Source organism: Pleurodeles waltl, chromosome 4_1 (assembly GCF_031143425.1).
Source record: "Pleurodeles waltl isolate 20211129_DDA chromosome 4_1, aPleWal1.hap1.20221129, whole genome shotgun sequence".
NCBI lineage: Eukaryota > Metazoa > Chordata > Amphibia > Caudata > Salamandridae > Pleurodeles > Pleurodeles waltl.
Window position 1 is genome coordinate 494,475,905 of NC_090442.1, and position 23,093 is coordinate 494,498,997.

Below are 23,093 nucleotides of genomic sequence, written 5' to 3' on the forward strand. Positions count from 1 at the left end.
TTTTCAATTTGCCTCCCCCCTGGCCAATTTCGGCCCCGGAGACACCATCTCCTGGGCCCCACTATAATTCCATGGAGGAGGGCTGCACAGCCCCCCTCCACAGGACGGTTTCATCCCTGGATACTCCATCCCCCGGGGCCTGGCATCACTGTGTGTTTTTTTTGGGGTGGAGGGAGGGCCGCATGGCCACCTACCACGACCTATTTCACCCTAGGGACCCCATCACCCAGGGCACCCAGTCACTACAATTGGGAACTGCTGGGGGAGCCTGAAGGCCTCCGCCCGCGGTACCAGCTGGCTCCCCACCTCCGCCGGGGGATCCGGCATTGCTGTCTCAGATGCAGCTCCCTCTCTCTAAGAACAGTTGTTTCCTCAGTTTCCCTGTCTGCATCTCTGCAGGCAAGGAAACAGAGGAAATCTCTGCTTGCAGCAAGTGAAGGCTGTTTGATAGATCTCACTTACTGCAAGAGGAGTGTTTGCTCTGACTTGGCAGAAGCTGTAACAGCTCCTGCCAAGTCAGAGCAAACAGCTATGTCCCAGTGGGTTGGCACCCCAGGACATAGCAGGAGTCGGTCCTGGGGGTGGTGGTTCCCAGGGCCATCTATGACTCCTTGAGGGGGGCCACATGGCTCCCCCTCCAACATAAGCAGCCCCAGGGAGGTGGTGGTTCCCTGGGGGGGGCTCCATGACGGACCCCCTTAATTATTTAAATTCAGCCCCAGGGAGGTGGTGGTCCCTGTGGTTGTGGGGGGGGACATGTGGCCCCCACTGCATTCATCATATCTTACACCCCGGGGAGGTGGTGGTTCCGGGGGCTGCAGGGTGGCTATGTGGCCCTCCGCATTCAAAATTATAATAGCGCCAGGGAGGTGGTGGTCCCCAGGACCTTTCCTCCCCCTGCATGTATTATATCTTAAGCCCCAGGGAAGAGGCGGTCTCCGTGGCTGCAGGGGTGCTGAGCGGGCCCACCTTGCATTCAAAATTTCAATAGCCCCAGGGAGGCGGTGGTCTCTGGAGATGTAGGGGGGGTATACGGGCCTCCCCATTTTAAATAAACACTTTGTACAGGAAGGTGGTGGTCCCTGGGGTGTGGGGGGCTGTGTGCTCGGCCCGCACTTTACTATATTATAGCCGCAGGGCTATTGGTGGTGGTCCCCAGGGCTAATCTAAGCCCTAGAACGAGGGCCCAGTGCTCTCCCTCCTTTTTGAATGTCTCCAGGACCTGGCCCACCCAGGGCTGTTTACAAAACAAGCGTGGGAGCACGTGGTTGCTCTTTTTTTTTCAAATTTTCACCAGTCCGAGGATCCACTGTGACTCCCGGCAGAATTGTTTTTAAAAAAATCGTTTTTTGTTCTGTCGCAGCACAAGAGCAAAGGGGCATGGAGTTCCTAACTTGGCCCCTTTTCTTTTTTTTTATCTTTTTTTCTAGGATTCAGTCCCAAGAACGCTGCCAACAATTCCTTGTTGAAGTGGTGGCAGCCAATCAGATCTCAGCATGAGATTGGGAGGGTTTGCGGAGCCTTTGCGTCCCTATATGTATAATTAGTTTTTTCTTTAATTTCTCAAAAAATACTGAACGGATTTACACCAAATAACAAAAATGTCATTTTTCAGACTAAGAGCTACCTTTCTGCCAAATTTGGGGCAAATCCTTCTAGTGGTTCAGCCGCTTTTTCTGTTCAAAATACCTATGGAAAAATTCACAGGGAAAAAGCATTTTGGACCTCCCGCTTTTACTAGGCCCACGCTTGCCCAATCACCCCTAAACTTTCCAGACAGCAGCTGAAGTGAGAGTCATATTTTTGGGGAACATTTTGTTAAGATTCATCAAACGGCACCTACGTTTTTAGCAAATCAAAAAATGCCTTTTCTATAGCTACTATGTCCTAACTGTAACTACCTAGTGGTGACTGCTACTAGGTAATATATATATTTATTTTAAAAAACAGATACTCTCTGCCATGAAATAAATTCAACGCCTATGGTTAGCCTTGAGCTGTCTACTTCTCTTTATACAGCATTCGGTTACTCTTTCACTGAAAATACCAGATTCTACTCTACTCCCATTGGACCAGGGCCTGTAGTTGTGTCTCTTCAGGCCATTAATTGAAAAGAAAGGGAGAACTGTCAAGTGATAATGGCAACAGAACGAAACATTGTCAGTGGAGCATTAAGGATTTCTGAACCATCACAGTCTGTCCCTCAACCATTTGATAACATGCATCATGAAGGAATCTTTGGGTTAAACAAGAGAGAGATATCTAAGGCAGATGAATTTGGAAGAATCCTCTTGCTCTTAATTGATAAGATGACTGAATAGATTTTTCTGTTTAACCATTCAATGAACACACTTAGCTGGTCAATTCATTCATCTGAGCCAAGTGGGGCTACAGAAATACCTCTTGTCTTGGGTGCCCAGCGACAAAGATAGTTAAGTAGGCAGTGCTTCAGAAGGCAGCTCTCCACAAGGTTTGTGGTTTTGAAAAATATGGACATGTGAATCCAGCCCTAGCTCCAATAGCCGGATTTCACATCCGTCATCAAAAAAACAACCTTTATTTCCCCAAGTCATTACTTAATGCATGGTATCTACTCCCTAGTTTGCAATAAGTGCCATCATGTATGAAAAGGTTTCATTTTATTAATTATTCTCATGCACCATGGTAAAGATAAGCAACATGCATGTTAGAAATGAGGTCTTTGGTTGGCAGTCAGGTTACCCCATGTCCAAGCAAGGACCCTCACTCTAGTCAGGGTAAAAGAGAATCACCCTCAGCTAACCCCTGCTCACCCCCTTGGTAGCTTGGCACGAGCAGCAGGCTTAACTTAGGAGCGTATTGTGTAAAGTATTTGTACCAACACACACAGTAATTCAATGAAAACACTACAAAATGACAACACAGGTTTAGAAAAATAGAAAATATTTGTCTAAACAAAACAAGACCAAAATGACAAAAAATCCACAATACACAAGTCATCAAGTAAAAAGCAAAAAGAGTCTTCATGTAATTTTAAACTCAACGCTAACGCTGTTAGCCTGAAAATGTACCTGGGTGCGTCAAAAATAACCCAGCACAGGTGAGTGTGCATCAAAAAGGGCTTGCGATGCATCGATATCACTCACGAGCGAGACCTTTCGTCGTTTCTCCTTCAGTCGAGTCAGCGTGCGTTGTTTGTTCTTTCCGCAGGACAGCGATGCGTTGATTCGAACTGCACTCTCGGGTCTGGGCAGGCCTTGTGTAGTTTTTGCACGCCCAACAATGTTTGCATCAGAAATCCTGCTGCACGATGATCCGAAAACCACGCAGTGCGGGTTGCAATCTCACCACCCTCCATCAGCGATGCTGCCTGTCGTTTCTCCAGCTGCGGGCTTTGATCTTCCGGTCACGTTGCAGGTGAGCCACAGATCTGAGTTGCGTCGATCTTTTTCCCACACGGCGGTCGGTGCATGATTTCTCACTCTTGTCCTGACAGCTTATCCTTTCAGGGTCCCAGGAACTGGATGGACACCACTTGGCAGAGTAGGAGTCTCAGCAGAGGCCCAAGGAGCTAGCAGAGAGAAGTCTTTGCTGTCCCTGAGACTTCAATAACAGGAGGCAAGCTCTAAATCAAGCCCTTGGAGAGTTCTTCACAAGACGGATGGCACACAAAGACCAGTCTTTGTCCTCTAGCACAGGCAGAAGCAGCAACTGCAGGATAGCTCCACAAAGCACAGTCACAGGCAGGGAAGCTCTTCTTCCTCAGCTCTTCAGCTCTTCTCCAGGCAGAGGTTCCTCTTGGTTTCCAGAAGTGTTCTAAAGTCTGTGGTTTTGGGTGCCCTTCTTATACCCATTTTGCTCTTTGGAGTAGGCTTAGTTCAAAGAAAAGTCTCTCTTCTTTGTGAAATTCTGCCTTGCCCAGGCCAGGCCCCAGACACACACACCAGGGGGTTGGAGACTGCATTGTGTGAGGGCAGGCACAGCCCTTTCAGGTGTGAGTGACCACTCCTTCCCTCCCTCCTAGCACAGATGGCTCATCAGAAAATGCAAACTACACCTCAGCTCCCTTTGTGTTACTGTCTAGTGAGAGGTGCAACCAGCCCAACTGTCAAACTGACCCAGACAGGGAATCCACAGACAGGCAGAGTCACAGATATGGTTTAAGCAAGAAAATGCTCACTTTTGAAAAGTGGCATTTTCAAACACACAATCTTAAATTCAACTTTACTAAAAGATGTATTTTTAAATTGTGAGCTCAGAGACCCCAAACTCCACATGTCCATCCGCTACCAAAGGGAATCTACACTTTAATCATATTTAAAAGTAGCCCCCATGTTAACCTATGAGAGGGACAGGCCTTGCAACAGTGAAAAACGTATTTAGCAGTATTTCCCTGTCAGGACATATAAAACACATTACTATATGCCCTACCTTAACCATACACTGCACCCTGCCCTTGGGGCTACCTAGGGCCTACCTTAGAGGTGCTTTACATGTGAGAAAAGGTCAGGTTTAGGCCTGACAAGTGGGTACACTTGCCAAGTCGAATTTACAGTTTGAAACTGAACACATAGACACTGCAGTGGCAGGTCTGAGCCATGTTTACAGAGCTACTAATGTGGGTGGCACAACCAGTGCTGCAGGCCCACTAGTAGTATTTGATTTACAAGCCCTGGGCACCTCTAGTGCACTTTACTAGGGACTTACTAGTAAATCAAATATGCAAATGATGGATAAACCAATCAACCATACAATAGACGCAGAGAGCATATGCACTTTAGAACTGGTTAGCAGTGGTAAATTGCTCAGAGTTCCAAAGCCAACAGCAACAGAAAATAAATAGGCAGCAGGAAGCAAAAAGATTGGGGATGACCCTGAAGAAGGGAAAATTCCAACAATACACAAACCAAAAAAGTTAAACGTGATTATGCTGGGGTGTTTTCCATCCTTGTTAATGTGGATTATTTAGAAAATAGAGTCTGCAATGGTGTCAAAACCAGACATGTGAAAATAAAGACGCTCTGAATTCTGGCGCCTTCATGGGACTGTGCGGAGGCATCGGTACATATTGTTTTCGTTGCTATTTCTTTGATCAGTTTTGTTTTGACAAAATATGAAAAGACATCATATTTCAAACATTTTGTTGTATTTGACGCTTTTCAATACCCGGACCAGTTTTGATCTGCGATCCTCCGGTAACAAAACACACGAAGGAACTGTTGTGTACCAGCGAATACAATAATTTGATTAAAATTTGGAGTGACAGATGCAGCAGCCTGTCTACAATGTTTTTCTTGTGTAAATCCTCTGTGGTGCCGAGTGATTATGGAATTTGCAATAACTGAAAACCTGAGCTAAGCGCAGCCTGGCACGGGCTAGATTTACTGCTTAACCGCTCCACGGAGCACAGCACAATGCCACTGCTCGACTTGTAGATGGCATGCACTGCACACAAATGCGAATGGCCGACGCTAAGTAAGTGATTAATTAAAGCTAGGCGTTCAGCCACCCATCCCTCTTTCCGTAATGAGAAAGGTGGCAGACAGAAAGGGCAAACTTAATGTGGCTACTGCGGACAGGGTGTCAAGGATTTTGGTCCGGCCTGCTGCTGGTTTAGGCCAGTGCCCTGATGACTTATGGTCACCTAAGTGCATGTTTTCTCATACAGTCTTAGCATCCATAAAGGTAAACACGTTTCTAAAGGTCGCTTGGCATAGACCCTCGGTGCTGCAGCATTTCCTTCTCACTCGCCTTGTAATCAACCATGACCCCTGACAGACAGCTCATGCTCACAGTGCGCAGGGCTGTGCGACGGGCCTCCTCTCCCAGGCTGTTCAAAGTTCCCTGCCTGGGCCGCAGGAGGCATTTCAGTACATCGATATTTACATTCAACAAAGCGCTGGCAGAAGGGATGTCCTCTGTGGGAAGCACGTATTTTAATGGATGGTTCCCAATGTAAATGTTCCCATATTCTCAGTACACCTTATATTAGTGCGGTTCTTTGAATGGTGAGCTACTAATTTCAAGCACTCATCAGGAATTGTTTACATTATTTGGAACACTTAGCTTTGTACCTCCGATCACGGGCTTAGAATTTTAAGTAATTGGGAGGCAAATAGTTCAAAATAATTTAGAAATAATATGCAGCCAGAGCCAAATCAAACAAGTTCCCAGTCAGGCACAGTACAAACAATATATTCAACTTTCATGGGAAGTGCAGTTTGTGAAGTTTTTCTTCAAAATGTATTGGTTCCCTCAATGAAATCAATCAATCAGTCAGTGTTTATAAAGCGCAGCAGCTACTCACCTGTCAGGATCTCAATGCGCTGAGGAGGGTAAAGGGAGGGGGGGCAGCATGTACCAGTGAGGTGGATTAAAAAAGCCATGTCTTCAGTTCCTTCTTGAAGCTGGGGAGGGAGATGGTTTGTCTAATGTGGATGGGTAGGGCATTCCAGGCGGTGGGTGCGAGGTAGGAGAAGGAGCGCCCTCCTGTTCGGGTCTTCCTGATGTGGGGTACTTCTGCTAGAAAGAGCTGAGCTGAGCGTAGGGCCTTGTGGGGTACGTGGAAGTTGAGTTTCTGGTTCAGGTAGGCTGGTCTGGTGTTGTGGAGGGCTTTGTGTGTGTCGGTGAGGATCTTGAAAGTGATTCTTTTCTCTATGGGAAGCCAGTGCAGTGTACGTAGGTGTTGCGAGAAGTGGCAGTGTCAGGGTAGGTTGAGGATCAGTCTGGCAGAGGCGTTCTGGATGTTTTGCAATTTGCGGGTGAGTTTGTTGTTGATTCCGGCATGGAGTGCGCTGCCGTAGTCCAGTCTGCTGGTGATGAGGGTGTGTGTGACGGTCTTTCTATGTTCGAGGGGGATCCATTTGAAGGTCTTAGGATGCGGAGGGTGTGGAAGCAGGTGAAGGTGACGGAGTTGATCTGATGGTTCATGCTGAGGTCGGGGGTCCAGGATGATTCCGAGGTTGCGGGTTTGGCTGGTGGGGGTGGGCGGGTTTCCGAGGGTGGGTGGCCACCAGAAGTAGGTCCATGCATTGGGTTGAGGGCCCATGATGAGTGCTTCTGTCTTGTTTGTGTTGAGTTGAAGACAGCTGTCCCTCATCCAATTGCCGACAGCTTTCATGCCTTTGTGGAAGTTGTTCCTAACTATTTAAATAAGGTACGTCATTGCCAAGGACAGGCAAAGGTTAAACATATATTTCAAAGGCTTTCCCTCTGTATGTATTCTTATCTTCACTTGCTTTAGTTTCACAGTCTTGCAGGACTTTATTGTTTACTGAGAACTGAAGAAGGTGTTGGCCAAGCTGCAGAAATAGTCACTGCCTATGATAACAACAGACCATTTATCATCCATGTGATAAGTAATATTCTGACATTTTCTTTCTGGCTGCTCCTTAGTTTTTCTTGTCATCTCTGCCTTAGGATCAGATGTACTCTGCAGAGTGATGGTCCTCCTCTGTTGACGCAAATCCTTTGACTGAGAGACTTTGAATAAAGGCACCACGAGAAGAACCAGGGAGCCATTAAGTGAGTAAAAGTGCCTCTCTTCCCAGCGAGAATTTGAGTTTCTTGCCAGTCTCTAGTTTTGTTGTCCTGGCAAGCTGCTTTGTTTTGTGCTGGCGTGGCACACTGTCAAGATAAAGATCCACATGGGCAGCTAGAATTCAGTCTAACCACTGTGTTGTATTGTAAGCCTGTTTATTCACTTTGCTAGCAAGTTGTGCATAGTAATAAATGTGCTCATACAGTACGGGCACTGCTTTTCACTAGATGCCCAATATTGACTGAAGTCCTTTCCAATCAGTAAATGTACTAACATGTATATTTCACATCTACATTCACCAAAGAACAATTAATACTTTCAATATTCGTACAGCAACCATTATAAAAGCATGACACCTCAGAAGCACAGAGCAGGATGGTTCTGGAATTCGGATTCGTATTGAAGAAGCTACTTCCAGGTGCTCTCTTTTTCTTATATGATGACACTCAATCAACATCACTATCATAGAAGGTCACTGAATTAACATGCAACATCCACACATTCCAATCCACTGACCTGCATGCGGTTCATAGCTTCCCTGATTTGGTCAAGATGATGTGCTGAACTGAGGGCCTCTAGTCGGATGTCTGTCAGCTTCAGCTCTTTCTCCCTCAGCTCCCCCTTCAGCTGCAGAATAATCTCTGCCTCTGCTTCGGTGCATTCACAAATCCTGAAGGATGTGTAAGGTGTATGAAAGGGACAAGAATATAAAAGATGAATGCCTTGTGATTGACTGTACACTTGCAGCCTAAAAGAATTTGTTCTTCGGCTCCCCTTCCTATCTCTAGGACGTTATCAAGTACCATTACATTAAATTCTGCTTCCAAGCACCAAAGTACTCCAAAACACAGTCGCACTCTGGGAAGTAGCGTGGGAGTACATGTACATTAACAAAGATAACAAAAACAAAGCATCACCTCTTTTGCCCCTTAAATTAGTAGAAAGAACGTACATTAGTGTTTCCAGTCACAACACAATGATAAAGTAATAATCTCAAGCTTCAGTTCGCCAACTCCACAGAGGAGAATGTTAAAAAGGAAAAGAAAACAGGATAGAGATTTTTATAAAATATTCATGCCATATTTATGTCTCCGGGCTACTACGATCGCTGTATTCTCTGTAAAGTAACTGTAACATGCATTCTGTGGGGTATTGTTTTTCTCATCTCATGTACTGTGATAACTTCAAACTCTACTTTTTCAATATAGTTATGACTGTGTGAATCTGAATCTACATGTGCAGTTGCTATAAATAGCGTGTTAATAGGCTACATTTATTTTCCTTTGTTTTGTTAGAGGTTTTATTTGTCCAGCAGTAAAACAACAGACATCACCTAAGCTAACTTAGAGCACTACCAGACAGAAAAAGGAACTAAATTCAAGATATTTTTCCAAGTAGTAGTATATTAATATTTCAACACGTCATTGAGTCAGTGCATGCAAGCACACCTTTCTAAAGGGAACAACACTCAAGGTGGAACTAAACGATGCAACTCCATGCCCCACACTGCGTTACCGAGATCTATGCTTGTAGATCACATGGCCATTTCGACGTTTCTTTGGTGCCCACATGAAAGATGACCTGCATTGACAAACGTTACACCAAGTATTGTGATGAGAACCAAAAACAATACTGAGAAGTCCATGCATGAATGAGATTTGCGGACAATATAAGCTATGAAACAAGAGATACTTTTTGTGAAATAAATGAAAAAAAATCAATTGTACTGAAGTCTCTCTATGGAAAAATCATAGCAATGCATGGCTAAAATAATTAAGAGCTAAAAGAAATTTGATCACTCAAATTATGAGTGCTCTGGTAAACCTCACTGGGGTGCAACACTTGGTACCAGACCCATTGGGTTAGCCAATCCTGCTGGAACGCTGCAGACCTAGTGTAGCCAGCAAAGTATCAGGGTGAATCTCTTGTGCGGTGTTCATGAGGAAATACTTGTAGAAGCATTTGTTCTGGCATTCTATTTCTCAAATATATGTAACCAGGAATTACCAGTGCCCACAGCATTAGTAACTCAGGGGACAGGGAAATACAGAGCTGCTGTGCAGCCTACTCATGTTGGGGCCAAGGTTATGCAATAAATCAGGGAAAATGCAATGATAACTACAGCGGAGGCCACCACAAATCTCAAGGGGAGGGGCAGACAGGGTAGGAGTTGGGGAAGAAGGGGAGGGGATAATATTTTTGTTAAAAAACCTTACCTTCAAGGACCCTGCCGGCTGCCACACTCCTCTTCTCATGTCCCAGCATTCACTGGGACACCAGCACAGGCTCCCCTGCAATCCTGGTGCTGCTCTAATGCTAAACCTAGCATGAGGGCAGCACCAGGATTGGTCTAAGTGGCTTGGCCTGCCACTCAGACACTGCATGGGAGTCTGTGCAGTTTCTCCAACCTGCCTGTGTACACAGCCAGGTTGGAGAAACCTAAGCAAGCATGCACGTTTGGCCGGCCTAAGACAGCCAGCCAAACACACACGCGCACTTAAAATGCACAGATTCCACTCTCCCAGCCCGGGGCACGGCCCCACCCCTCCCTGCACTTGCTGCTGGCTGAGACAGCAGCTGTAAAATAGAACAATAATTAAATAATATTTTATTTTGCAGCTCGTGGCTCTTAGCTGGGGGGGCAACACTCCATCGCCATAGCGAAGGAGCCACCCCTAGAGAACTATAGATCTGTGAATTGGGTAAACAATAAGAAAACATGGCCACAAGCAGGGACCATTGAGGACAATGTTTCCAATGAGGCGTCTGTATAAATCGAATGGGGGTAGGTGTGTGTTTGTAGCACAAAATACACATAAAATCACCCAAAATGTTGTACTGACCCTGCATGAGTGAAGTTTACACGTAATAGCAGAAATATACAGTGATGACTGTCACTATTACCAGCTTTCATAAGAAATATCAAAAACAAACAGGAGGGATTAAATAGTGAGAGATTTAAAAAAGAACTGGTCCTGTGCATATTACTCCCATATAAATCAAGAAGTATTAAATATTTAATGATAATATGGATTGACTATTGCTCTCCCTTGTACACCAAATTTGCTGATTATTGTATTGGCATGACCAGATTTGCTGATTATTATATTGGCATGACCACGTAGGAACTCCGCTATTTCCATTGGGGCCCATCCATTAATTTGAAGAGGGTAAGAACCTCAGCTTTGTTGTGATTTAGAAGTGTTGATTCACAAGTCATATGAGCACCACTAGGGATCCTCACTAGTGTTTACACTGGCATGTTTTTTTCAACACTGTATGTTACTAGATATTGTGCTCATGTAGAATTTTTTCTTTACTTTTAGGTTCCTGTTTTGCACCTAGATCTCTTTAGACTTATTTTTAGTGAGAAACATGTTGACCTTTTTTCTATCTCGGCAGTGTAGGGATATCCAACACTGCCTTACACATAATTGATCCCTAGATTATAGGGCTCATCTACATTTGATACTACATTTTGACTAGGGTAAGACTGACATTATTCTTTCTTCCCCGTATCTATATTGTTTTTAATCTTGACAGAGGCCCATTAACCATTTCACTATATGGTCCTCCTAGTCAGTTTTAACAGTTCATGTTCACTACACCAGTCCCACATTATTGCATCCATTCTCTGCATTTTTCTTCAATAGATCTCCGGCAAAGAGCCCCCACGAGGGCCCCATTAGACATTGCAGTGTTGATTTGACGAGGAGCAAAGCCCGATGATGAAGCATGTCACCTATTGGTGAGTGAGGGCACTTGTTCCTGATTTAGGTTATTCACAGAAAACGTAGCTTAATCTTCCCTTAATTAGGGTTAGATCAATCTTTGTTAGAGCTCTTTGGAACTGTGCATTCATGTTTTCTTGTTATTAATAAGAAATAGACAGCTACCGTGCCCATTGAATAATGTGTGCATCTCAACTTGACAACAACACATCACTTCTGACCACATTCTTCACTCACAACACCATACAACGGCAAGCAGAAAACGATGTGGTCCTTCGACCAGTAACATTTCATAATCTTGACAAAGAAAGGCACAAGTTCTGGTCATAAACACGAAAGTAGGCACTCTTGTATCAAAATTGAGAGCAAATGACTTACACATGAAACTATCATGAAAGCATCAAAGTAACAGGAAAAGATATTAGCAAAGTGTAGGAAAACATGGCTGACTGCAGAAGCCTCCTCAGTTTCTGCCCCCATTTGTAGCTGACACTGGTGTTCTCTTACTCTAACTGTGCCCTGGGCACTGTTAACCAGTCCCAGGGACAGTGCTCTGTGTAAAATGGTAATATGCAAATTAGGCATAATTATAATTGGCTCTGACAACCTCCTTACAAGTCCCAGGTATATGTTAGGGCATGTAGGTTTAGGGACCCCAGTATAGTTACTATAAAGGCAGACCTGCCTTGCTGGTGGCTTGTAAGTTAAAATTAACCCCAAATTCGACTTTGGAATGAAAAGTACTTCCAAAGTCTCAAACTACCTTATTTTTACATATAAGTCACCCCTACGGTCTGCCCTGGGAGGCACCAGTGTTGGGTGCTGTGTAAATATATGCAGGGACTTTACAAAAGATGTTTTATAAGCCCTGGCGAGGGAAACACAGCTGAATTTGTTTTCCCCATTATAATCAATGGGCCCCATAGGCTAACATTGGGAGACTTTATTTTAAAATAATAAAGTCTTATTTGCAACAGAGATGAGCTAAATATAGCACGTTTGATACCAAATCAAATGCTATAATAAATCCAACAGCTTGCCAATGTTGAAGTTAATACAACTAACCCAGGTTGAGAGTTTTAGAACTCTTTCTGAAAGTTACCAAATTCAGCCCTGATGTGCCCTTTCTTGATTTTTCAGCCTCTGGCATCCTCAGCCAGGCTACCTTAATGAGGGGTGAAGTTGCCTGGGCTAAGACAAAGGAAGTATCTGGTTTGGGGAGAACTGCTGCAGCAGATGGCAGAACAGGATGAGAGGAGAGTGTCCAAACTGGTTTTCAAAGAAGGGAAAGCCACCTAGGATGGAAATTGGACCTTCCCCATTTCCTTCTTCCCCATCCAGCTAAGAGCCCCACTAATTAAATTAGGAGAGGTGTGTTAGGGAAACTTGACCACACAGTGGGTGGGCTCAACCAGATATAACTTCCAAGGAGAGATTTCCTCCATGTTGGATTTTTAAAGAATGTTGCTTTCTGAGATTGATTTTTGCCACACTTCACAGGAAGTGGTTACCCCAGAAGGTGTTGGCCTGCACCCCACTGGACAGGAGCACTCCCCTACTTCCTACTCCAGGAGCAAGGATAAATATGGCAGAGCTGCCCCACAATTCAGATCCCTGCTGGAAGAAGATCCTGGAGAAGGAGGACTGCCTTGCTGAACCCCTGTTCTGCACCTGAAGAATTGCACTCACAAGGACTGCACCAGTTACACACTTTGGGCTTCACCAAGAAAAGGACATTGCCTTGCTTCTGAAACTCCAGAAGTGGACTCCGTGTTAGCAACAGGTACAAAGAGCAGACCAGACCAGAGACCCCTGCATCAAGTCCTGTAAGATGCTGATCAGCGCCCAGTGGCAATTTGAGGGTTCTGATTAGGTGCATTATGGAAATTGTAGTTTCAACTTCCAAGGAGCAACTCAGAGTTTCTGGAGCCCTGGATCAAGTTTGTGGCACATCAAGGATCCAAAAAAAGACCCCTGGAAGAAGATCTAGAAGTCTGGAGCAACTGTTGTAAAAAGCTCCATAAGCTGAAGAAGTGCATTGTGGGAGTTGTAGTCCTAGACCCCAAGAGGGAAACCAGAGCCTCTGAATCCTTGGCTGGTGCTGTGGACCACTTTTCAGAATCAAGAAATACTTCTGAAAGTAAGTGCAACAATGTTACATCGTGGGTGGCCTGAACTCTGGACTTTGCCCCTGTCCAGTGCGACCTTTTCTAAGCGATATTTGCTTCTAAGCGCTAGTTTTTCTTTTCATCTTTAAAAATTCATCTCTCTGATTCCCTAACATTGGATTTTTGTCTTTTTGGTGTCCTTTTAAAGAAAAAATAAATCCTATTTTTATAAATCGGTGATGGAGTTTTACTGTGTGTTGTGTTTTACTTATTTACAGTTTTGTTGATATTAAATGCTTTACACACCTGTCTCGTAAGTTAAGCCTAACTGCGTGTGGGCCATGCTACCAAGGGTTGAGCAAGGATTACTTTATTGAGACCTTGACTGGCCTAATGGGGGATTGTGGTCTATTGCTAAATGTAGGTACCTACCTGACCTTACCAGTAACCCACTTTCCAACACAAAAAGGGGCATGACAACAAAAAACAAACATTTTAAATGCAAAACAGCCCAATGGCAAAGTATATAAACTTTAGTGAACTGCTCCAACTAACTCTGCTTCCTTGGCATAGGCAGACACCATTATTCAACATCATGGCTACATGTGACATTTCACTATCTTCCTACTGCTTTGTGCAGCTTAAGGCTTTTCAGACTAATAGTTTGAGCAGTAAAGACTGTATGATTTATATTATTACATAATTTGCCTGTAATGTACCTATGGAAGAATAGATTTCTTCATGCCATTTCATTGCCTATTTGTCATGGTCAAATGGCTAACCTTAAGACATAATCAAGGCTTGCTAACAGAGATTTATTTAAATTCACAAGTCACTTCTTTGTAATAATTGCAATCCAAGTTTCTCTTTGATTTCTAATTTAAGTCTATATAGAGTACATCAGTGAAAATGGTGAAATCAGGACATAACTGGCTTGTATATGCAATACTATCACAAAACTTCACCTAGCTCTTATCTCTTGCACTAAAGGTTAATATTCAAAATATTACCTCAAGTCACAGATGTGTGCTAACTTATCTACTTCTATGACTATGAAGTTGGATACATGTCCGACGGGATTTCTGTGGTTCATATGCACGCTGTCAAACTTCCCAGCATGGCAAAAACAATCAATACAGACAAATAAGTAAAACAAATCCAAAGCAACCAATAAAACTAAATAAGTAAACAACCAAAGCAATCATTAACATCAAATTAGTAAACCAAACTAAAGATCTTAAACTTCAAAGACATTTAGATTTCATATTGAAATTTTATGATGTAGCAACTGGATTATATAGTGCCCAGTGAGGTAACAACAATGTGTGCCTGGATAACTTACGCGGATGCAGATTGTGATGGCTTCATCAATGACAAACATGGCTCGTCTGACTGGTGATTGAACTTGGGAGATGATGGAATTGATAAATCATTCTGTTCTTCCATGTCTGACGGTTGCTTGTTGGACTTTTTCTTGCCGAAAGCCTGCTTGAATGAACTCCTCAACTGAAAAAAGGATGAACATTTATTTCTATAACCAATAGTACTTTGAGACACTTAAGTCTTTCAATAATGAGTTTGCAGATGGCTTCTTAGCCATTGCTACAGGTCTGAATTGACCTGCATAAGAAATACATAATAGTTTCTGTAACAAAGCAAAGCATATGCAATTAAAGCCAGCAGAGAGGGGCGGGTTCCAGGTTATTGCAAGAGGCCATCCATCAGATGCAAAAAAGCCTATGACCATAGTACATTTTAAGGACTTCTGAAGGCAATCATCATAGTGCAGAAATTGATTGGTGAATGTCTCAATAATGTCAACTCACTTCTAAAGATAAATGCCAGTCTTTCTCGCACATATTCTTTACTTGCAGAAAGATACAACAATTACCTACCATTCGTATTTTAAAGCAGAGACTCAATGTTAGAAAACTAATGGGTCCATGTACAGCTAGAATATCACACAATGCTAAGCACATAACCATGAGGCTATGTTTTGGTTCACACTAAATATTTCAAAATGGGCTGGAATGGTCAAAGTACCTTTCTTCTAAGTGTTTTGTTATTCTTAATTGGACTCAATAGTATTTATTTTAAGAGGGCTTTCAAATAAGAGCAACCAGTAGCGTTTTCAGAGAGAGCTTTCTTTTCATAAAAACTAAAAATGTTATGCCAATATGTATCTAGTTATTTGTTATATAAAGAGCATGTCTGCCACAAGGGCTTCTTGACAGTTGATGAGCAACAAGCTATTGTTGGAGGAAAGCATAAACAATTGTACATTGAAAGTCAATAAGGAAACAGACAGATCTTTTGCTGTTTGTGAAGGCAATGAAGGATGTTGTTTTCCTCAATGACGTTAGAAATGAATTTCAAAGAAGAACTCTATGAACCGCAAAGGAGTTACCTCCCATATGAAATTTGCATATTTGGTGGACTTTCAGAATTCCTTACTGAAGTAATACAGCATGTAAAGGGCTGCAGCATTCACACAATGGCCCTCATTATGAGTATGGCGGGCGGTCTCATACCGCCGAGAGACCGCCTGTGCGGTCCAAACACCACTGGCCCTATTTTGAGTTCACCACAGGGCGGAAACAGTGGCCTGAACATTGTAGCCAGCTGGTAATCAAGCCGGCGGACATGTGACGGTGCAGCGGGCGCAGAAGCACCCATCACACATTCCATTGCCCGTAATTTGGGTAGTGGAATGCGGGACGAAGCAGTGCATGTGGGGCCCTGCACCGCCCATGCCAAGTGAATGGGCAGTGCAGGGGCTCTCAAGAGGTCCACGACCCCCCCATTCCACCAGCCTCTCCATGGTGGTAAACCTCCATGAAAAGGCTGGCAGTATGTATGGGGACTTTTAATCGCTACCCTGGCAGATTACAACTGCCTCGACCACCAGGCTGGCAGCAACTTGGCAGTATCGGCGGTCTGACCGTGGTGGATCTGCCACGCTTGTAATGTGGCGATCGGACCACCACGACAACGGAGGTCCGACTGCCACCATGAGTCTGGCGGTCTCAAGACCGCCAGACTCATATTGAGGGCCTATGTGTCTAAACAGATGGACCAATACCACGGAGGGCTTGCTGAGTTACACAAAGACTCTTCAGTTGTTCTCTCCATCCAATCAGGAGCCATTAAATATGTTTGAAAACCGATAAGATATGAATATACATCTAACACCAATATTCAGCAGGGTGAATGTATTTTGCAGAACTGGCATTGCAGCAAGCTGAGATACAAGCAATTGCAGTGCCTGAACTCGGAAAACGGAGAGAAAGGGTACCCTTTTTGCACAAGATCTGAATCTGACATTGACCTAATTTGGCTACCACTGTAATTCCAATTCCTAACTGAGGTCAGTGTGCACCTGGACTCGCACATTACTGACTGGACTTTAAATAAATATGCTTGCTGCAGTTTATAATTATTTAATTCTGATTTCATAGTGTGAACTACTTCTGATAGACAAAGGATGATGTATGTGATTAGTCTTGTCCTGTTATACAAAACAATGGTGAGGTCGTGTTTAATTAATCTGTTTTAATAATTGCTTGGGCTTTCATTCCCTTTCAATCTGTTCCTAGTGCTATACAAGAGGCTATTTTATCCAACTACTATAGCTTGTCATCTGATTATCGCTGTTTATCCAACTATCACATCAGCTATTTATTCATCCACTGAACCTAATAATTTTCCATCATTTATTCCATCCATCCATGCCTAAAATCACATTCCCATAACTTTTTAGATCTACACATAAATGAGTTAGCTGTCTGTACTCCAATATCCAGTCATCGATTCAAAAATTAGTTTAATCTTCTACATCTAGACATATTTTTGTGTTTCTAAGGAGTGAAATCAGTCTTACAAACCAGTATCTGTTAGGAAAAAAACATTTTGCCTAGAAAAACAGTTGAAATTTGTTTGCAATTTTGAACTGAAATTGAATCGAGGCAAACAAAGAAGAAAATAAGATAATCTGTTTTAAGCAACCGCAAAAACTTCTGCCAAAATGAGTAGCAATCATGCCAGGATACGGTTTGTATAGATAGATGCATGCCAAAATAGTCATGTTTTATATTCACCTCACTTCCTTTAGAGTTCACCTTGCAGAAACATGAAAGAGTGTGGGATTACACATCATGGGAAACATGGCTTAGCAGAGTTACAATAAACTACCAGCTGCATACACATTCACAAAATAAAACATGCTAGTCTTTATTAATTTCATTTGTTATTGATTGTTAAATCCATATTCCAATCTTGGGACTGGCATCTCATCAGATATTTTTGGGAATTGGCTAGATATCATAGCCCAATGAAATGGAAAATTGCATTGCCCCATTGATTTTCTACCTTGTCTACATTTTGAAAGCATAGGATGACACAAAGCAATGGCACTCATGCTTGCTAAAAGCAAATTGTAAAATAAACTTGTCAATTAAGACAACCTCATGTTGTGCTTCTGCATGAAACCAACAGATCCCATCAATGCTGCATTTCTAACATTTATGTATCAATTCTGTTTTGTTTTTTTAACATAACACAGCAATGTGCCTACAATCCTTCGGGCACAATGTGATGTCTTATTTAACACAGCTTTAATGCCTACAACCCGAGGGCTGGCAGCGTTTGAGAATGCTCTCCCAAAGTATTTTAGAAAACAAACCTGAAATATCCCCCCCAATAGCTCCTCTCCCCCTACTCCTCATCAGCAGTAAATAGGTTGTCTGAGATGAGTCACTTAACTGTGAAAGCTTATTGGATACACCACAAGCCACTTGAGGGCTGTATGGTGGTGTTATGTCAACGTCTTGTCAACTGGGGGGAAAAGGCGCAAGACTTTCAAGTACTTGGGGCAGGCCAGCTCATTAAATTTGGAGGAAAGAATTTGGATAATGGGAGTTCAGGTTGTAAAGAGATCATAACCTCGATGGTCTGCTGCTAGAGACAGTTTCTCAATTCCCAGCAGGAACCAAAGTTTGTGGAGCCATGTTTTATAGCCGGTATCTTCTCTGTACCCCAGAGTGATGGGATTACCTGGTGGGTGGCCCGAGAGCTTGTGCCATCTGTTTACCTCTTTGGGATCAAAGTGGGAAAGTCAGCGACTTGGGGAGGCTCAGTATGCTATAGGCGAGGAATCAAGGAGATTTTTGTGTTAAAAGCCAGGTCGATATCATCCAATATGCAACCCCAGAAACTTTCTAGATTTGAGAAGTGCCACATAAGTTGGAGCACTGTGCCCATGTTACAGTGTCCCCTCCAACATGCAGCGATTCTGGTTGAGTCCCAGGAGTGGATCTGTGCCAGTGTGAGGTACCAGTAGGAGATTATTTTGTGAGCGATTTCAAAGATGATTGTGCTGTGAGTGGAGCGATGGGACCTACAAGATATTTCCCCCTACTCTGTGTCTATCAGTTCCCTAACCAATTCAGCTTCTCATCTACATTGGCCTGGTGTATTAGAAGGGTGGGTGTTGGTGCCCAAGAGCGCGTCTATCTCTGACATCAGGAATTTATTGTCTTGCTTGAGGAACACTGTAATATTCAGTTGTAAACAGAAGAAAATAATGGTAGAGTTTATTGTGGACAGCGCAGAGCATCCAGCCTCGAAGCTTTCAAACCAACGAATAACGTTCCCACATTCTCCAGCCCTCACATTCCAGAATCCATCCCGTAGGCAACCCCACAATTCTAATAATAAAATACAACACATTTTCCCCCTTAAACAAACAAGATAATATATACAATATATACAGTTATTGTTCATATAACAACATTGCATTCACAGTAAAACAAACTTCCAAAACTACACGAATCCCCTCAACTTTGAGGGTAGATGCATAGTACGGGCCTCAGATTTGATCCAGGAAGCTATGGAGTCTTCCCTCCAACTCACTGCACCCCCATCCCCAACCTCATCTCCATCACTTGAACACCTCACTTCATCTTCAACACTAACCATCACATCTTCCTCTCTAGGCACTTCCTTCCGCTCACTCATCACAAACCCAGAATCCAAACAGTTCTCATCAAAATCTTCAGTATGAGTACAAGCATACCCAGGCTTGCACTCAGCCAATCTTTTTACACCCCACACTCTGCCATCTTGAGTTACAACAGACTGTTTAAACACCTTCACCACCCTCATGGCCTTACCAAATTTGGACATACCTTTCCTCACCAGCCCAGGTTTCTTTATTCTGACCCAGTCTCCCACAACAAAAGACGGCTCCTTCACTTTCCATTTCTCGTCATACACTTCTTTATATTTCTTCTGCTTCATTTCCACCCCGTGCTTAATCTCATCTATATTCACATTCTCCAATTCTTTACTTTGCTTCTTCTTAAACCACCACGGACAGAGTTTGGATACAGGATTTCTTTCCCTCAACAATCTGAAAGGACTCACTTCAGTCGTACTCTGTGGAGTAATAAGATAAAACCGCAACTTTTCTCTCAACTTTTCCTTCCAAAGACCACCAAAACTCGTGGCCAACCAATACTATCCTTCAAAACACGGTTGAACCTCTTGACCAGGCCATTTCCTTGTGGTTCATACAACGAGGTCGTAACATGCTTGATATTGCTATACCTAAACAAACTTTGCATTTCTTTAGATAACAGTTGCACCCCATTATCAGACACCACAGTCTCTGGAAAACCTTCCCTTGCAAACGCTTCTTTGAAAAATTCTATGATGACATAAGATGTGACCTGGGACACCAACTTCACCTCTGATCACTTCGAATGACAATCCACCAGAACCAAGGCATACCGAGCATCAACGGGTAAAAAATAGAATGGACCTGAAATATCAAACCCTAATTTCTGCCACAGAGAATCAGGCCAAGGTACCGGACACAACGGAGCTGGTACAGTCTTCAACATCTTCTCTGCATTGACGTAAACACTGCACTCTCTGATGGTCCTTTCTGCGATCTTATCCATGCCAGGCCACCAAAAACAAGTTCTTATCAATCTCTTCATAGAGGACATACCTGGATGTCCTTCATGCACTATTTTTACAATAATAGACTGCATCCCTTTAGGTGGAACACACTTACCCCTTTTGAACACAAGAATGCTTTTAACCTCCAATTCTTCTCTTACACTAAAGAAAGGTACAATCTGCCCTAAAATCTTATCCCTACTCGGCCACCCATAACTCACATACTCTTTGACCTCTTGCAACATCAAATCCACCTGATCACACTCTAGCCACTGTTTCTACTTCACCATCTTGAATTCCTCTGACATAGACTCAGATACAACAGAAACCACATCCATTTCTAATGCATCATAATCACTAACATCACAAGGTTCACTTTGAGGAAGATGCGAAAGACAATCAGCCACTGAATTCCTCCTTCCTGGCACATATTCTACCTGGAAAGAATATTCTTGTAATTTCAAGACCAACCTCGCAATGCGAGCAGTGGCATTCCAGCCACCACCAGGTGACAGAATTTGCAACTAAAGGCTTGTGGTCCATTTGAAGCACAAAACGTGACCCCCAAATGTAGTTCCTGAAATGTTCAATAGCCCACACACATGCTAACAACTCCTTTTCAATAACAGCATACCTTCTTTCAGCATCAGACAGGGTGTGAGAAGCAAAACTAACATTCCAGATACCCTTGCCACACGTCTGAGACAGCACACCCCCAACACCATACATACTCATATCAACTGTTACAATGCACTGCCCCTTAACATTAAAATGTTTGAGTGTAGGTGCATCAGCAATTTCTCTCTTGATTGATTCAAAGGCATTAATCTGTCTTTCAGACCATTTAAACTCCACTCCCTTCCTAAGTCAATTCCCTCAGAGGATCCATTTCGGTAGCAAAGTTCTCTATAAACTTGCTGTAATACTCACACAAACCTGCAAACGATAACAATTTATCACAACTGTCTGGGGCTGGAGCATTAACAATAGCGTCAACCATGGAACACTTTGGTATCACTCCCTCACCCGAAACTGTGTGTCCTAAATACTCTACTGATTTGGCAAAGAAGTGCCATTTCTTAATGTCCCTTTTCTCGAACCTAGTGAGAGGTCTCGGAGCGAAGGGTTAAAAGGAGTGTTGTAGCACTCAGTGGCAAATCTACAGGTTTTGCAATCTTTGTTTAGATTGTACTCCTCCTTGAGGTGGTCAAACGGTATGATCCTCTGTGGGTCAAATAAACAACCTACCTCTTTGCAGCCCCATGCTTGCCATCGAAGGAAGCGGTCCGGGCACATGCCTTAGGGGAAAAGTCTGGATTGGCATATATGGGTATCATGGGGTAAAGAAAGGAGGTCAGCCCTGCCTTGAGTGTGACTGCATCCCATACGCAAAAGACAGAGCTGGTGATGACGGAGGAGTAAAGGTCCCATGCTCTATGTTTGCATGGGAGCCAGGGCTCTTTCCAAATGTGGAAACCAGCCACCGCTTGGTCCATGAAGCACCCGTGTTTTTCTGAAAGTGGGAGACTCCACCTGACTAGACAGTAAAGCGCTAGGAGGGCACTGCCAGACCTCCCTCCCACTTCAGGCGATTCATCAGCAGTCTGCATAAGCATGGGGGTTTCCCGTTCCAGACAAATGTAAAGAGTGCAGACTGGAGGGAGTGTAGCGTCTTTCTTCATGGGGTAAGGAGAAGTGTCTTGAAAAGATATCGGATGTGAGGGAGGATGGTTATTTTGATCGCCGCTATGCAGCCTAGCCAATCGAGGTTATGGCGACGTCACATCTCAACATCAGCAAGGACAAGAATTGTGAGGAAAGTGTAGTTTACATTGATAGATTGTGGTATAGTGCAGACAAGTTCAATCCCCAAGTAATGATCTGGGATTTTTGCATGTTCACGCATAGTTCTTTGACTAGGGCAGAGAGGTTACCAATGGATTGGAAAGGGCTAGAATTACATCATCAATGTACAGGCTGATAAGATAGTGGTCTCACCAAACTTAATTCCTGTGATACTGGAGATCCTCTCACATTTTGTGAGCCAACGGTTCCATACATAGGGCGTAGAGTAGGGGAGACAGGGAGCAACCCTCTCTGGTCCCTCGTATCGGGAAGGGCTGTGAGGCTACTCCATTCACCCGGACAGTAGCCCTGGGCAAGCTGTAGGTGCTCATGGTCCATCTCATGAGTTAAGGACCGAAACAAGAAAGTGTCTCGAAGAGGTGGGGACAATGTACCCTGTCAAATGCTTTCTCAGGATCAGTAGGAGGGCCCTGGTTTAGATTGGAGGAACTTGCCTATTAGAAGCAGGAGGCTCTTAGTGTTGTCCAGCATTGTCTGGTGGGGACAAAGCCAGTCTGTTCTGGGTCCAATAAACCAGGCATAAAGGGGTTCAGGCGGTGTGCCAGGATACCATTAAAGAGTTTGGTATTGATGTTATGTAGTGATATGGGTCAATATGACCCACAGGAGGTGGGGTCTTTGCCCTGTTTCAGGATCACAGTGGTGGTGGCATCCAGCATAGTATCGGTCAGGGAACCGGTATCGGCAAAGGAGTTGAAAAGCCTTGTGAGAATAAATGCAAGTTCTGAGCAAAAGGTTTTGTATAAGAGTGGGGAAAGCGATCCGACCTGGGGATTTCCTGGGCTTCAGGTGTGCAATGGCAGAGATATCTTCCTCTATGCGGATGGATTTGTCAAGGGCCTCTGATTCAGACTGGGGGAGTGGTGCAAGGTCACATTCACCAAGACAGGTGATGAGGTCTGCGTG

General features: G+C 43.7%; 1 protein-coding gene across 5 annotated transcripts in view; it reads right to left on the bottom strand.

Annotated features, from left to right (window-relative positions):
• The window catches only part of NAV3 (neuron navigator 3), a 1,001,553-nt gene that overhangs the window by 133,234 nt on the left and 845,226 nt on the right, over nucleotides 1–23,093 (bottom strand). For 4 of the 5 annotated variants that reach the window (XM_069228788.1, XM_069228787.1, XM_069228786.1 and 1 more), the window contains 2 exons: nucleotides 14,701–14,864; nucleotides 8,036–8,189 (listed from right to left, as the gene is read on the bottom strand). In XM_069228788.1, coding sequence (XP_069084889.1) covers nucleotides 8,036–8,189; nucleotides 14,701–14,864 — 318 coding nt within the window. Of the gene's footprint in view, nucleotides 1–8,035; nucleotides 8,190–9,034; nucleotides 9,101–14,700; nucleotides 14,865–23,093 lie in introns of all 5 variants that reach the window. The other variant, XM_069228789.1, reaches the window with a different exon arrangement.